The 16,554-nt window shown below is 33.8% G+C and overlaps 1 protein-coding gene across 1 annotated transcript; it reads right to left on the bottom strand.

Moving 5' to 3' along the window:
* Positions 1 to 2,813: 2,813 nt before the first annotated feature.
* LOC132554527 (U4/U6 small nuclear ribonucleoprotein Prp31-like) lies at positions 2,814 to 12,446 on the bottom strand. The gene is made up of 14 exons (XM_060218848.1): positions 12,395 to 12,446; positions 11,493 to 11,709; positions 10,830 to 10,887; positions 10,505 to 10,588; positions 9,583 to 9,680; positions 8,530 to 8,639; positions 8,060 to 8,111; positions 7,316 to 7,433; positions 6,920 to 7,077; positions 6,299 to 6,516; positions 5,164 to 5,236; positions 4,805 to 4,933; positions 4,058 to 4,156; positions 2,814 to 3,389 (listed from the first exon to the last, which is right to left on the bottom strand). The coding sequence occupies exons 2-14, from the start codon at positions 11,664 to 11,666 to the stop codon at positions 3,282 to 3,284; spliced, it is 1,479 nt and encodes a 492-aa protein (XP_060074831.1). The 5' UTR covers positions 11,667 to 11,709; positions 12,395 to 12,446; the 3' UTR covers positions 2,814 to 3,281.
* Between the last annotated feature and the right edge of the window lie 4,108 nt (positions 12,447 to 16,554).

The following is a 16,554-nucleotide window of genomic DNA, read 5'->3' as shown; positions in this document are numbered from 1 at the left end:
CGGAGTGACTTTGATAAGTCGAGATTGAATGGCGGAGTGATTTTGATAAGTCGAGATTCTATGACGGAGTGACTTTGACAAGTCGAGATTCAATAATGGAGTACATTTTATTAGTCGAGATTCAATGGCGGAGTGACTTTGATTAGTCGAGATTCAATGACGGAGTGATTTTGATAAGTCGAGATTCTATGACGGAGTGACTTTGATAAGTCGAGATTCCACGACGGAGTGACTTTGATTAGTCGAGATTCAATGGCGGAATGACTTTGACAAGTCTAGATTCAATGGCGGAGTGATTTTGATAAGTCGAGATTCCACGACGGAGTGACTTTTATTAGTCGAGATTCAATGGCGGAGTAATTTTGATAAGTCGAGATTCTATGACGGAGTGACTTTGATAAGTCGAGATTCCACGACGGAGTGACTTTTATTAGTCGAGATTCAATGGCGGAATGACTTTGATCAGTCGAGATTCAATGACGGAGTGACTTTGATAAGTCGAGATTCTATGACGGAGTGATTTTGATAAGTCGAGATTCAACGGCGGGGTGACTTTGATAAGTCGAGATTCAATGACGGAGTGACTTTGATAAGTCGAGATTCAATAATGGAGTACATTTTATTGGTCGAGATTCAATGACGGAGTGACTTTGATAAGTCGAGATTCAATGACAGAGTGACTTTGATTAGTCGAGATTCAATGGTGGAGTGACTTTGATAAGTCGAGATTCAATGACAGAGTGACTTTGATTAGTCGAGATTCAATGGCGGAGTGACTTTGATAAGTCGAGATTCAACGACGGAGTGACTTTGATTAGTTGAGATTCAATGACGGAGTGACTTTGACAAGTCGAGATTCAATAATGGAGTACATTTTATTAGTCGAGATTCAATGGCGGAGTGACTTTGATTAGTCGAGATTCAATGACGGAGTGATTTTGATAAGTCGAGATTCCACGACGGAGTGACTTTTATTAGTCGAGATTCAATGGCGGAATGACTTTGATCAGTCAAGATTCAATGGCGGAGTGATTTTGATAAGTCGAGATTCCACGACGGAGTGACTTTTATTAGTCGAGATTCAATGGCGAAATGACTTTGATCAGTCAAGATTCAATGACGGAGTGACTTTGATTAGTCGAGATTCAACGGCGGAGTGATTTTGATAAGTCTAGATTCAATGACGGAGTGACTTTGATAAGTCGAGATTGAATGGCGGAGTGATTTTGATAAGTCGAGATTCTATGACGGAGTGACTTTGACAAGTCGAGATTCAATAATGGAGTACATTTTATTAGTCGAGATTCAATGGCGGAGTGACTTTGATTAGTCGAGATTCAATGACGGAGTGATTTTGATAAGTCGAGATTCTATGACGGAGTGACTTTGATAAGTCGAGATTCCACGACGGAGTGACTTTTATTAGTCGAGATTCAATGGCGGAATGACTTTGATCAGTCAAGATTCAATGACGGAATGACTTTGATTAGTCGAGATTCAATGGCGGAGTGATTTTGATAAGTCTAGATTCAATGACGGAGTGACTTTGATAAGTCGAGATTGAATGGCGGAGTGATTTTGATAAGTCGAGATTCTATGACGGAGTGACTTTGATTAGTCGAGATTCAATGTCGGAGTAATTTTGATAAGTCGAGATTCTATGACGGAGTGACTTTGATAAGTGGAGATTCCACGACGGAGTGATTTTGATAAGTCGAGATTCAATGACGGATTGACTTTGATTAGTCGAGATTTAATGAGGAGTAAATTTTGATTAGTGCAGATTTCATTATGGAGACACATGAAGCAGAAGTTATGAAGGAAAAGAAAAATGGTCTTGAAAATATTTGTAATGTATTTGGAAAAAACATCATATGGTATTGTATATTGAAGAGTAATTTTGTGTAAGAAATATTTTTATAATTTAAGCATACTATACAATGTATAAGCAAAATATTCTAAAAATGTTATTAATTATTATTTTATTAGAAAGGAGAGTGACATGATTTTGTGGTATGTAAATGATTAATATTTTAACTGTCTTAATGTTCCATTTATGCAAGGAAACAAATTTTGGAAGTTTCAAGCACAACTTCATATCAGAGCTAAGTTCTCATTAATGGATGTTTGGGTAACCTTATATCTCATTTACCACGTCACAAAAATATGTTCTTACTTTCCAGATTTTCTCTTGATATCAGCTTATTTTGGATGACTTTTTTATTATTATAATCTCAAGAGCTGAATAAATTACAAATAAAATATAGCCCAGAAAAAGAATTTGTTGTGTTTGTCTCTGTTATTTTGAAAATGGTAGAAGTAGTGTTCATAACATGTCCTCTTTATACTGTATCAAAGTCTAATAATCTGTTCCGTTAGTCTTGCTTATGAATTTAATATATTTTAATCATTTCACAATTTGCATGCTTTGCTGTGATTTCTCTATGAAAAACTCCAATAATATGTTTGTGAAGTTAACGAGCTGTTATGTATGATTACCAGACTTGAAGTCTATCAATTTATATAGACTAGCATCAAAATGTTCTAATGTTTTACTGGTAACAAGTTTCCCATTAAAATGGGATAATGAAATGTTCACAAGGTTGACATTGGTTACCAAATTTCCTATTTTAGTGACCGAAATGTTTGGAAAAGATAAAAAAAGAAGAAAAATAAACATTCAAAACAACATTCCTTTTTTAGATTTGGATGAATACATGTAGCCTCTGTTGTTTACAAATAAACCATTTGTTTACCTCTTTTATTAGAAAAGTTGTACAAGTTGGTTTGGTAAGAAAAACACAATACGTAAATACATGTTTGGTATGTGTGATTTATTGAATTGCCAAGCAACTAGAGGTTGAGCCACAGACCCAAGAAAGATGAAGTCATCGACTTTAGCAATGATACAAATTATGGACATTTTTTTTTCCCATCACACAAGAACATTACCCACACAGGATCATCTTTAACAGACAACAAAATGACCAGATTTATTTACAAAAAAATAAAAATCTCTTGTACGTGGTGCACATTTCTCTGGTCCACAGTAAAATGTTAACTACACGAGCTGAAGTTACCATAGCATTTCATGGTGAAATATGAAGGACTTCCACACGCCTGAAGGTTGTATGTGATGTCAAGTTGCTCGTAATTGTCAGCCAATGTAAATTGTTTAAAGGCACCACCTAATGGTGACAACCCTACCATTGGACGAGATGTTCCATTGTCTTCTTTCAGCTTTATTTAGCATTCGTGGGTGTGCTTACTTTCCTATATCTTCACCTGTTCTGTTTCACATTTACGAAACTGCCAGTACTAGAGAAGTAGGTGGAACTTCCTCCCGATACCTTCTTCTCAGCTGCTTGGGGATTGACAATCTCCAGACCCTGTTAACATAACAAGCATCATTGTAATACCCAAGAAATATCAAAACTTTGCATTAATCAATGATTTAAAGGTGAAACCAAGACAACCATTTGTTTATCGCAGCAAAAACATAAGAGATTTTTGTGCCAACCCTCTTCATTGGCAGTTTTTGTATGGATACAAAGCTGTAAATATCCTTACTATGAAGGACATGTATTTGATTAATCCTTAAATAATATTTTAATTTGAAATGTACAAGATGTAGAGGATATCTAATGGGTTCCTGTTGAATATTTTACAAGTATGACAGAATATCAATATTTTCATCGGTGTGAAGTATATGTGAAAAGTATACATAAAAATCTACATTACAAGACTTTTCTTGATCTAAACAAATATTTAAAGTGACAGCTGTTAATTTTTAGTCAACCATCATCAAAGACATATATAATTATTTCCACACACCTCACCTAGGTGTTGTACATAGCTTCACATTATTGATCATGTGCCCAAATGAATGAAATAAGATCCATTTCTTAAGAGTTTTGGAGACTTAAAATTTTTGGCACTTGTGCAATGGAAAGTAAACCATTGATAAGAACTTCTAGATGAATTTGAAGCTAACCAAAATTTTTCATGCAACAAATCTCAGACAAATGAAACCATTGGTCTAATTTAGTAGTAATACCTGTAGAGGAGTAAATGCCACACTTGATGCTGTACCAGACACCTGTCGTTTGACTGTTGTACTGCCTCCCCATGTCTGGTTCTGCTTCTGTACTTTTAACTAATCAAGGATGAAAAACAAAAGAAGATTCATTCACAGTTTTTCATTTTGTATTCCTACTATCTACACCTACACCTTGTATACCAACAAGACAATTTTAAAAAAGAAAAGTTAAAAAAGAAAAAATTTACATCTTATTTTCAATTGCTCATTTACAACAAGTACTTTTTGTGTAAGTTTTGAATTTCAACTTTTTCTTTTCTTTAAAGACAGCAAGTAGGGGCTCAATGAAGGGTACAGCCCTCATCCTTCATATTGATCATGAAGAATAGTTTTTTTTTATGCACTGACAAATGACCCTCAAGATCAAGTCAAGTTTAAAACTCTATGCTAATCAGGGTTTTCCATAAGAGCCAGTCGCCGGCCAACTTGACCGACTATTTTGATCATTTGGCCGCCTACGCCAATCCAGTTCCGTAATAATGTTCCATACACGACTACATGTACACGGCAGGCCAGCCTCCTACTTTCACTACACAGCCTACTACTAACAAAATTATGGAAAACCCTGGCTAATATACCATAATGGAGATATTTGATATTTAGAACAAAATCATTTTATCTTGAAATAGTGTAATTGTAACTGAAGCCTTGACTTCAGTTAAAACTTTAAAAAGTGAAATAAAAAAGAGCAGATTTGAGATTTACCTGTAAGGTTTTAGAGATCTTGGCCTTTGTTTTGGAGTCGACTACTGGTCCCCTGATACGTCCTGAAGCTGATTTACCCAGCGTTCCCAAGGAAAAGCCAAGGTCATCCTGGTAAGCATCCTCCTCTATCTGGATAGATCAATCAAGGAGTATAAAACACACTGTAGTCAGGAAAATGCTAAAACATTTATACTGACACAAAAAGGATTTCTGACCAATGATGACCGACAAATTTTTTATGCAACAAAGACTTCTAGGTTATTTTTTCGTTTACAAATTTTGAAATAAGCTGTGGTAAATATACATCTGAAACATTTCCTTTCCATTCCAGCATTATTGAAAACTCCCATTACACCTACCTCTCCAAAATTCATTCTGTTTGCAGCTTTCCTGACTTCAGTCAAACCAAGTCTCTCCTTCATTTTTCTTGCTCTAAAAATCACATAACAAAATCATGATGATGAAAAGTGTAATGTAGCTTAAAAAAATTACGACTAGGGGATTTAAAAAAAATTTTTTGAGAAATTTTTCAATAAAATGAAACTATTTAATAGAGTTCTTATATTACAACAAACTCAGTGACCCAACATAATACCTAAGACTCCAAGTCAGAATGTGAGCTTATTACAGGACAAGGGGATACTGTACATCAACAGTGATGGGTGGGCTAATTATAATGAAATATGTAACAGTTGTATAGAAAATTACACAATAAAATCATATCTTCATTAAACTGACCACGTGTAAACACTGAATGTAGTTCCAATTGACCAATCAGAACAGTTCTTTTAATTCACTTCAGTTAATATATTAGAACTTATGTCCAGAACAAAGTGTTAATGATAAAACAAGTTTGTTTTGGTCCAAGCACCAAGATACTTATATAAGTAGATATAAAACAAAAACATACTATTGGTCCTAATAATTATAAACAGATAAAAAACTAGAAAATGTCTGTAAGACATGAATGCCCCCGCCCCCCCATGTGAAATAATAGTGAAAGGTCTGAAAGAGATGATTTTGTTAATTTGTATGCATCTATGTACAACTTAAATTTCATACTTAAATTGACAAGTTGATTTAACGTACATGAATTTGGAATTTTGTTCTCTGGAAAAAATGAGGGAGTATATTAGTTCCTTATGCCTTAAAACCCACAAGTACCAAATTATGTAGAAAGAAGATGATGTTCCTCTTTTTTGAGTTATCTCCCCCTGGTGGCCATCTTTTTTTAGAATGCTGAGAAATTCAACACTGCATGAGGTCTTTCCATACTTGATATTTGTATGAATTTCATGAAAATTGCCTTCCGAATGAAGTTGTTAGGTGGTATATACTGATTTGGGACGCGACGGGACGCGACGGGACAGGACGGACGGGGGTAACGTTATATGCCCCGGCCATAAATGGAGGGGGCATAAAAATCAGTAGGAACAACTCATTTCCTGTCTAAATTAATCATTTTTTTTAATCATGACATTGGATTTTGCACACCTGCGGCCTCCCCTCTTTTTACGAGCGGCATCTATAGGTGTGGGTAAGGCTTTGACAGTCTTCACTGGTGGTGGTTCAAGGAGCTTGTCCAACTTGCCATCAATCTCAGCCCTTAGACTGTCACCCACATTTCCATCCACACTCTCATGGAAACTGTCCACTCGAGCAGCCAGGGTACACTTGGCTGACACCAATCTGGCAGCTTTTTTCCGCAACTCCTTAAAAGCGAAATTGTAAAAGTATGTAAAGGTATCTTAACCTTGAAAAATTTGGATTTTGTTTTGAAAAGCACAAAAGAATTTAACTTCTTAACATTTTTCCTAATCAGTTTCCTGCCCTTCACAGGTAAAGCCTGAATTCTTTTCAACAAATGTTTACTCCACATTTCATATTGTTTATTTGTAAAGTAATATTTGCTGTCATGGCAAATTTTGCCATTTTGAAGCAAAAATTAATGCTAAAAATAACTTTCCTGCAAATAGAATATGAAATTGATTTTTCATCATCAGAATACACTTTGTCTTTGATCATAGTAATTGTGTCTCAGTCTATTGATTACTATTAGAGGTCTTTTTCATATACATTTCATTCAGATCAGAGAAGCATAAGTTTTTGACATACTGGTGGAGTTTTCTGTACTATGTCACAGTTATATATGTAGCCCATGTGTGGCTGTATTGATGCCATGGAGAAGCCAGACAAGGTCTTTCTCTGGGCCCCAAGGGACTGGACATTACAAGCAGGCATCTTAGACAGGTTTGTCAGGCCTCCTGCAGTACCTGTGACCAGAAAATAATTCCATTTTGAGACATTCACCAAAACAGATGTTTTCTAACAAAGATGCTTTTATTGTGTGATTCTTTTAAAATGACAACTTTTGAAAAATTAATTTACTCACTCACGAATTATTATTCTCCATTTAATATCAAAATCTGTGTTAATTATACTATATAAATAATTTTTTTAAAACTATGAGTGATATCTGACTGTTCACCACACATTCCTCCGAGTACTTACCCATAAGTTTGGCAGCTATGGAAGCTCCTACAATGATAGTAACATTGGGGGCGATGAAGGTCATTCGTGATTCAACGTACGTAAATATCTTTGCCTTGTACTCTGTCAGATCTATCGCCTGTAGTCAAACAATCAATTACACTAATATAAAAAAGGGAAATTTCAAAAGCTGAGATATTTTACAACAAGTAAATGTGAATAATGCAATTACAGTACAAACATGAATAATGTAATATCACAAATGTGAACATTGTAATCACAACACAAATGTCAACATTGTAATCACGACACAAATATGAACAATGTAACTACATTTCTAGAAGAATTCACACATTTTTATAACAAATATCATATTAAAACTAAATCATTTGCTGATTTTCCGTTACATATTGTAAGAAATCAAATTAAATACCATTTATTTTTCTTGGCAGAATACTGCAAGTGGTTTCAGTATGGTACAATGAAATTTTAACACATTATCAATTTTTGGCAGTGCAATAGTGAATTTGGCATGTAAAATAACACATAAATACTGTAATTATCACCATCATTTTTCAGCATGGGGTATTCTAAAATAAGATTACCACAAAAAATATGTACATTTCAGAGTACGCCCACAAATCTAAATGTGCTAAGTATTAATGATCTAGCATTTCACTCATGAAAATATTGGAATTTTAGAAACAATCAATATTCAATGGGACATCATATACATTTAGATAAAATAATTTTAAATAACCCTACCATATCACAGGCTTCCATTACAGTTGTCATCTCTTCTGCACTAAGACTTGTCCTGGAAATAAACAGATTAGAAAAATATTAACAGACTACATACTGACCAATACTATGATACTATGAGTGGATGTAATGTTCCCTCTTTCACACACTACCTAATCACTTATTGTCAAGTTGATATTTGGGGAAGCAGTTTTTTTTAGTTCAGTATTAATTTTCTCCTTGAAGGATTCTAAAATTATTTAAAAACTTTTTATACATCTAATACATGTACAAATATAGATGGGGCTATATCTCTTCTTGATTTATAGGACTCATCAATAATTCAAAAAACCTTCGCAAAACTTAGCTGAAAAAATCCTTGAGAAAACTGAGAATATTATTCCAGGTCCCACTTCATTAACTTTTCTTAACATTATCAAACCCATTTTAAATTCTGTATTTCACTTGACAAATATTTAAGTATAGGTACTTACCCTGGTGTAGTAGAGGCTGTCACACTCACCACCATTATTGTGGCTGGTACAAGAATTTCTTGAAGGACTTCATTCTTTTTCGAATTTTCCATAATATTATTTCCTAGTTCCTGGCAACAGAAGAATGGTTCAATATTTGAATAGGTATGCTTATACCTTCTGAATGTTCAAGGGGTTGTGTTCGACATCATGATCTCAACGACAGATAGTGACTATTGATAGAGAATTGACAATCGCAATCTTCTGTCATGTGAAGGGGTTGTGTTCGACATCATGATCTCAACGACAGATAGTGACTATTGATAGAGAATTGACAATCGCTATCTTCTGTCATGTGAACTATGCTTGTTCAGACACATAGTCTTGTTATCATTACTACCACTGTTCTGTTTTTGAGGATATTACATTACATAGATTTGAAGTAAATTGACATGGTGTCATCATCAACAACATAGATGTTTTCATCTTTCAGAATCCTGTCCATCCATGATACTCTAAGGGGGTTAACTTTCGCTCTCTGCACCCACGCCCCCCTCCCCCCCCCCCCCCCCACCCGCAACATGTCATACGAATACGAAATTGAAGATTCTATGTGAGACACCCTGTCAAGACAAAAAGGCTCCTTGATCCTTTAATATACATTAATTGAATTTCAAGATCACATAATGGTATAATGTAATGGCTTAAAAGTTGGGTGTCACTCCTTTGTAATCTTCAAAAGGAGTGTATCAGCCTGTGTGTAACCCCTGAAGTATCAATTGAATCCTGTTTGATTCTCTCTGCACTTTTTCATGGGTGTAAGAGTCAGATTTTGGCTTTGACTATATTATATTATATCATATTATATTATATACACACATTGCTTAGATATTTAAACAGGAGTGTGCTAGTTTTGAGTTTGTTTTTCCATTGAGTTATCATAGTTTCATATCATTTGACACAATGCATCAAACATTTTGACAACATAAATCAGCAATGAAATTTTGTGTAATTATTTTTGCCATGTTTTCATAAGATTTACAAAGCATTCGTCCTTTTCCTTAATTCTCTTACCTTAACTGTCTTTATATACTCCATGGGGGTCTGGATGAGTGACTCCAGCTCAGGAAACCTTTTGGAGTAGTGATCTCTTGTGAACTTGTGAATTACATCTACAATGCATAAATACATACTCTGTGTTTGTTTACATTTCCATATCTAACACACAACCACTCGCAGAAGCCGAAATAAATAAATATTTTCGTAAATGTTATTCATTAGAATATTGGTTCTCTTAGAGTGTGTTATCATTCTGCAAAACATCGTAATTTGCAACAACATGATATAATTCTACCTTAAATTAAAACTATTCCAAATTTTAGAATATACTATTTATGATGTAACTTTCACTATGTTTACTTCACAGAAATTGTAGACAAAAGACAAATTTTATACAGAGAAATTGAATTATTATCTTTATCAGATTATCTCTAGCTTGAAAGAAATAAAGAATATGTGCTAAAGTTTGCGTAATAGAGTAAAAAATATTAAAAAAAAAAAATCACTTAAAAAAATGATGTCAGAGAATGCATAGGATATCCCAATCCAATAGAGACAGGGAGATAACTCTTGATAAATAGGCAGTTGATGAAACCTTTTTTTATATGAGAGATAAGCTGTGTTCAGGGAAAATGTTCAAATACAAAATTAAACCAAAGAGGGAACATTTTTTATCAGTTCACGACTTTAGATTTCTTGAGACTGGTTAGATTGATATTTCTGGTGACAATTTCACTTTGAAATTCCTTGCTTTTTCGGAGGCAATGATTTTTTTTTCACTAACCACTGGTTAACTAATCATTGAGCAACTGGGACATGATGGTTAAGACATGTTTTCTTCCACACAATTTTGGTCTGGTATTAAGAAGGTTCTTGGTTTTTTTAATCATATATTAAGGAAACTCAGAAATCTACACATATATTGATATATACTTACTTATTTCATTGTCGATTTCCACAGTGATGTTATTAGCCTCTACAATGAGCTGATACTCTGGATCAGCCTCAACTGGTCCAGCCACTGAAAGGCAACAAAAAGTCATCAGTCAAAAACTATTTGCAATCACAAACAAATGCTGATGAAAAAAAAAAAAAAAAAAAAATTAAATTTCAAAAACCTCTAATTATACTTTAAAATACATATGACTTTCACACAAGAATTTTCTGTCCTAAATTAAACCATTGTAAAAAGAACAACTGACACAATTTATATAATTATGTTGTGAAATTGAACAACGGAATAAACATTCTAAAACATTTACCTTTTTCTCTTCTTGGTTGTGATGCATATTTTTCTATGTTGACTAAAATATTTGCAAGCTGAAAAAAAAAGTGCACAATGATTTTGCAAGTGTTTTTAAACTTATAGATGCAAACAGTTTGGAAACATTTTGGTTAATTCTCTGAATGTAGAACTAGGATTTTAGGCAAGTTAGATCTGGCATGAAAAACTGCAAACTGAAATTACTGCGTATGGGAATTATCTAACTTATCTAGCCCCTTGGACTTAAATAATCATAATTTTACTTGACATTTTGATTATGAAGTAAAAATAAAAGCATTCTAGAACTTTGGTAAATAAAATGACATCATGCATGCATGTTTTCAATACTTTTTCAGCCTCACTGTAATACCAGGTCAGTAAAATAAGAGGGATTATATTCCCGAGGCAATCTTGGACAAGGAATTTGGATGTAAAATCTCTGACATGTTTCACTGACTTAGGATTACAAGACCTTTTCAAATAGTCCTGCAGGTAGATAACCTAATGAGCAAAATTATTACCAAATAGCATTAATAAACAAGGAATTGAATAGATGTACATGAAAATGGATGATTTAAACAATAGCAGTATATATTCAGCTAGTGACCTTTAAATAGTTGAACAGATAGAAAATGTAAAACTTTTAGAATACATCACATACTTGTTCACTGTCCCTTAATTTAGCTACGCTCTTTACTGTTTCTTTATCTCTGTAATCTACTTCAGCCTTTTCATCAACTTCTGCAATGTCCATGGACACCACTTCTGCCTCATTTTCATCCAAATCATCCTCAGCATCTTCATAATCAGCAATTAATTCATCTGCCAGTGACATTTTGTATTAGCTGAATCTTCCTCTGTTGATTAAGGGCTTCTAGCTATAAAAACGAGTATAAATGATATAGAGTAAATAAATACATCAGGTTACAATATTAATCAAATTGTGTAGATGTTAAACAAGTGCCCGTGATATTGTTATCTCTGTATGAACCTGTATATATCTCCCTCCTTATCAAATGAATATAAGCAGTGACTGAAATGTGTCATCAAATGGAAACCAGCAAAACTGAATTGCATGTCCAATTGGTTAACATCTACTTGAATAACTGACTCCGCTACAAGAGAAAAACTTTCCTGCTTTCCCTTCAAACATCACCTACATAATTTCATTTCATTTGATCTTGACTGAACTTGCAATTGAAATGGAACAAAAATGAAAGATAAAGATTAACCTGGGAGTTTGGAATTTTTGTCATTTTGATTTACAAATGTCCTGTGTATGATCCAGAGATCCAGACATTTGCCCATCAAAATCTCAAGGTCTGGTATTGACAAGAGAAAACTTTTTGACTAGAGCTAGGAGTCACAGAGTATCTCTCTTGCTAAAACTTCGGCTAAGTCTTTAAAAACATTAAGCTAACAAGCCTAGTCCCCATCCTTTTCTCCAGTTCTGATGCATACCAATAATTTCAGGTCTAATCTATTAGTCTAAAAATTGACAGATATTTGCAAAATCGTCACCATTTTGAGGATGAGATATTTCAACGTTTCCAATATTCTTACCTCCGACACAAATTGTAGTTTGGTAAACAGTTATAACCTATGTCTGCTGCATGAAACCACGTTACGTTTTGTTATCGTTTACGAGAACATAAAAGCACTCGAGGACAGGTAAAGCGGGACAAACAGCGAAAACAATCTCACAGAATTATTCCATGCAGACAAATATTTTCCATTCTGCCATTCATGCGAACAAGTGAGGTAAATCAAAATATGTTTAGGTAAAACAGCACCTTATTTGACAACGTGTTGGCAAGGTATTTGGTTTTGATTATTTTCTCTTCGCGCAGTTACTTCCCTTCTACTAACACGAACAATGTGCAGCTTTTAGCTCAAACAGGAACTTCCATCAGTGTCATGTTGAAAATGTTAACGTCAGAAAAAGTCAGGTTATTTCCAGGTCATGCGATGTAAACAGGCATAGTGTGCAATTCCAGGTAAATCTTCTTTTTTTAATCTTTAATAATTATTGTTTATTTGTCTACGTGATTTGGTAATTGGAATGATAACTTTATTTATTGCTTGTACGTATGCACTATTTTGGTAACACTCCTTAAGCGAAGAATTACGCACCTGTTTAAAATTGGGGTCATGAGAGTTAGTTCTATTTAAATTATATAACAAACTAATAACACGCAATATTAATGCAACATTGTTTTATCCGGTTTAGTGAACTGGAAATTGAACAAAATTATATTTAATACAGGGCTTTACCAATATTCCAGCATGTCCCGCTTTTAAAATTAGTGAAAAGAAACTGTAAATACGTTTCAAAAATATTATAAGACCAAGTTTTTAATTTTCTTTTTTAAAAAATAAAATCAACTTAATTTTCCTTCTGCAGTTTTCATCTACAGATATATATTCATGAAAATGTTTTAGATGAAAAAAGAAAATCTACAATCACATATATACGGGGAAATAGCGATTTCAAACATTACACTTTACTGATTATACAGGGCCGCCCATCTGCAGTCAAGCAGCAGAAGGGATTATCGGGATATTTAATTTTGACAGTTTTCTTGTTCATACTCGCCGTTACTTCATTGACCATACAAATCTATTTGTAATATATATTTATTTATGGTAATTGTACTTACAATATTTTAAACACAAGACATTAAATGTGTTGATATCAACAGTCTGTGAAAATGTCTAATGTCAGGTGAACAGGTTAGAGGAAATACAAGCACTTTAAGAGAATGTGTACATGCACTTGTTTGTTTCAAGAAATAATAGGAAACTGATTTTTCCATCTCTTTATTTATATGGTGGAGGAGCAAGCAAGCTGATATTTTGAATTATTGAGACAAAAAACCCAGACTGGATTACCCACATCATTGACTACAAATAAATGGTCCTAGGACAATGAAATAGCATTTTGTTTGTAGCTCTTTTGAAAAAACAATATATATGTGTGGGCTTATTATTTAAATATATCCTGATTGCTTTAGGAAATATTCATGAAATTATATTTTTAACCTCCCCCCTAAAAAAAATCTTCTTAGTTGAAAAAACTAGTAATATAAAAATTTGTTTTCGTGAATGTTTTTTAAATTACATATTATTTTCAAATTGAGACTTAATTGGCTCACTGAGAAAAAGGAAAACCCATAAATTTGTTGTTGTAGAAAACATATCCAGATTTTCAGTTTAAAGCTTGTTCAGTGTTCATGAAACATATATATTAATTAAGCAGTAACTAGCCTGCAATATATGTTGCATGCATGCATAGTGATTTTTAAAACTCCGATTTATTTGAGTCCTGGATTCTTGCTTTTCTGGTGGGTCTCACAAATTTTAAGAACTCACTATATCTGATAGTATTGGAACTCATCAATTCGGAATTTATGTTCTGGATTCACTAGAAAAAATCCTACAGAAATTACTAATGCACATTCAATATTCTATTTTTCTATATTTGGATCTACTATTGATAAATTATCATGGAAACATCTAAAAATCAAAAGAACACCAACTCCTAAATCCAAGCTGGCCAATTGTATATTCTACATTGTTCTACAGAATTACCGACATGTTTCTGTTTTTTTTTTAAGCTAATAGAAGAAAGTAGAATGTACTTTTGGCCTGGCTGGCTTCAGGTGTTAGTGCTTTTCGTTGTTTATTTGTTTACCACTTTTTAAGAGACCTCTGTATACCATTAGGTATCCTTCTGAAGCTTAGAAGATGAACTGCTAAATACATATGAACATGAAATTTCTCCAGGTAGAGAGTTTTCTTGTTGGATTAATTATCATGGAGTTCTTCAAGCTTAAGAAAGAGAAAATCTTGATCTTTCTTTGCAGCAAAAACTTTTTTTTTCTGAAGCTTGTGGGACAAAACCTGTTGGACATACCAGGCAAGGAAACAGTAATAACATAACCAGGTTTCTGAGTAGTAGAAAAGTTACAGAGAAGTTAATATTATATGGCTAGTGGACATGTACAAAGTTATTAAATGTAGTAGTTTTCACAATACCCTGGTTATTGAAAAATTGTAGGGAAGTTGAAATTATGAGGCAAAAAACCCAGAATTAATTCTAACCCCAGACCACGGTCTGTGTATGCATAAAGCTACAGGGTGTATAATGTCCTTTGATACCACATTTCTTCTTCGAAATTTAAGCTCAGTGACCTACACGCTTTTTATTTACCTCTGATATAAAGTCAGGAAGGGCTTATTGCAGGTTGTATGGATATTTATGTTTGTTGGTATAAGCTACTGACCAGCAGTACCTCAAGGTATCATCGGTAAGGCTTATTCCCAGACACTGGCTCATGGCCTGAGGGACGAATCTTCTGTGTCAACTACTATACTGTTCACTCAATACTACTTCATTTTTTTGACCCCTCTATCTCACCTTGAACATGACAGAGTTCCGAGTCAGTGCACCCGACACTCCTTAAGCTTAGAGGCAGTTAGCTTTAACATAGTATATACGTATACAGTACCCGATGTAAATGCTTGACATATACAACACCTATAACATTACACATGACCCTTCAGGGAATTATGTATCATCAGAAGTAAGTCCGTTTTAGGGAAATGAAATGTTTCATGATATAAACTACATTTTACTTATTTTACACAATATATCACTCCATGATGGAATAGTAAACTCTCTAACCAGGTAATGAATATTAGAAAGCCTAGTAATTGGTATTGCTACTATTTTTTCCCCCAAATATTTAGAGATATATCCATGACCAGGGACAACTTGGTTTTGCATTGCTTCTTTCTAAACAGGTAGATAGTGTTTCTGACTCAGCATAAATGTTGACGTATTTCTTGAATGTGGGTCTAATGTAACGACTGCAGTGCTTAGTGTCCACCCGACATAATGATTCTGAGGTGAACACTGTTATTATCTGGTCCCTTACCAGTAAAAATAGCTCTGGGCTATCTACATATATTGGTATGCTGTGTATATCTAACCACCCATCCAGTATTCAGATCTTAAACTGTGATCAACAAATCAGTGGGTTTAACTTCACTATATACCGACCGTGAGAAAATAACAATGCTTTTTCTAATCTTAAAAACAAAAATTATGCTGTATTTCTGAATAATTAAAGTGTTGACAGATTCATTCGAAGGTCACTCGTGGCCATTGACAAAGTTTGAATTAAAACCCAGGACGTATTGCTATTTTAGTCTTTTGGTTGGTATTTAAGTCACGATGGTCGCTTAATAAAAAATCCATACAAATGATGTGTATGCTTATACAGGTGTCAATGTTTATGTTTGTGAACATGATATAATGTTTACATGTTCTGCTTAAAATGTTATTAGTAGGAAAAGTGCAAGAATGTGTCTTGATCTTTGCAATGTCATGTTGTTTTTATACAAATAAATAGTCACACAAAATAATGTTTTAGCGACGTATTAGTGCAGATTGATTAAAAAAAACACATGTCTGGAAATATACTCATATCTGTATCTGTTTAGTGGAATCTCAGACAAATAACATATCTACTTGTAACATATTCACCTGTGAATTCAGGTCAGTTAACTATATAAGAATCTATTTTTCTTGTTATGAAATTTGTGGTTATATATGTAGAGGAAATTAATTGCGACATAATCATTTGGTACCAGTAATTGGGTAGGTTCAGTTGAGTATTTTCTGTCAACAAGTTTCACAGCAGAGTCTTAAATCAGGA

This window comes from Ylistrum balloti, unplaced genomic scaffold, assembly GCF_031769215.1.
Source record: "Ylistrum balloti isolate Yb309-2 unplaced genomic scaffold, AGI_CSIRO_Ybal_v1 Utg370416, whole genome shotgun sequence".
Taxonomy (NCBI): Eukaryota; Metazoa; Mollusca; class Bivalvia; order Pectinida; family Pectinidae; genus Ylistrum; species Ylistrum balloti.
This window is presented reverse-complemented; position numbering and strand designations above follow the sequence as displayed.

What these genes read in the sequence shown, in the direction of transcription:
- LOC132554527 (XM_060218848.1), bottom strand. Translation starts at nt 11,666, where the DNA reads ATGTCACTGGCAGATGAATTAATTGCTGATTATGAAGATGCTGAGGAT. An exon ending in CATAGCTGCCAAACTTATGG is followed by an intron (nt 7,078 to 7,315) that starts GTAAGTACTCGG and finishes TTCTGGTCACAG; the next exon opens with GTACTGCAGGAGGCCTGACA. An exon ending in AAAAAGAGGGGAGGCCGCAG is followed by an intron (nt 5,237 to 6,298) that starts GTGTGCAAAATC and finishes TGTGATTTTTAG; the next exon opens with AGCAAGAAAAATGAAGGAGA.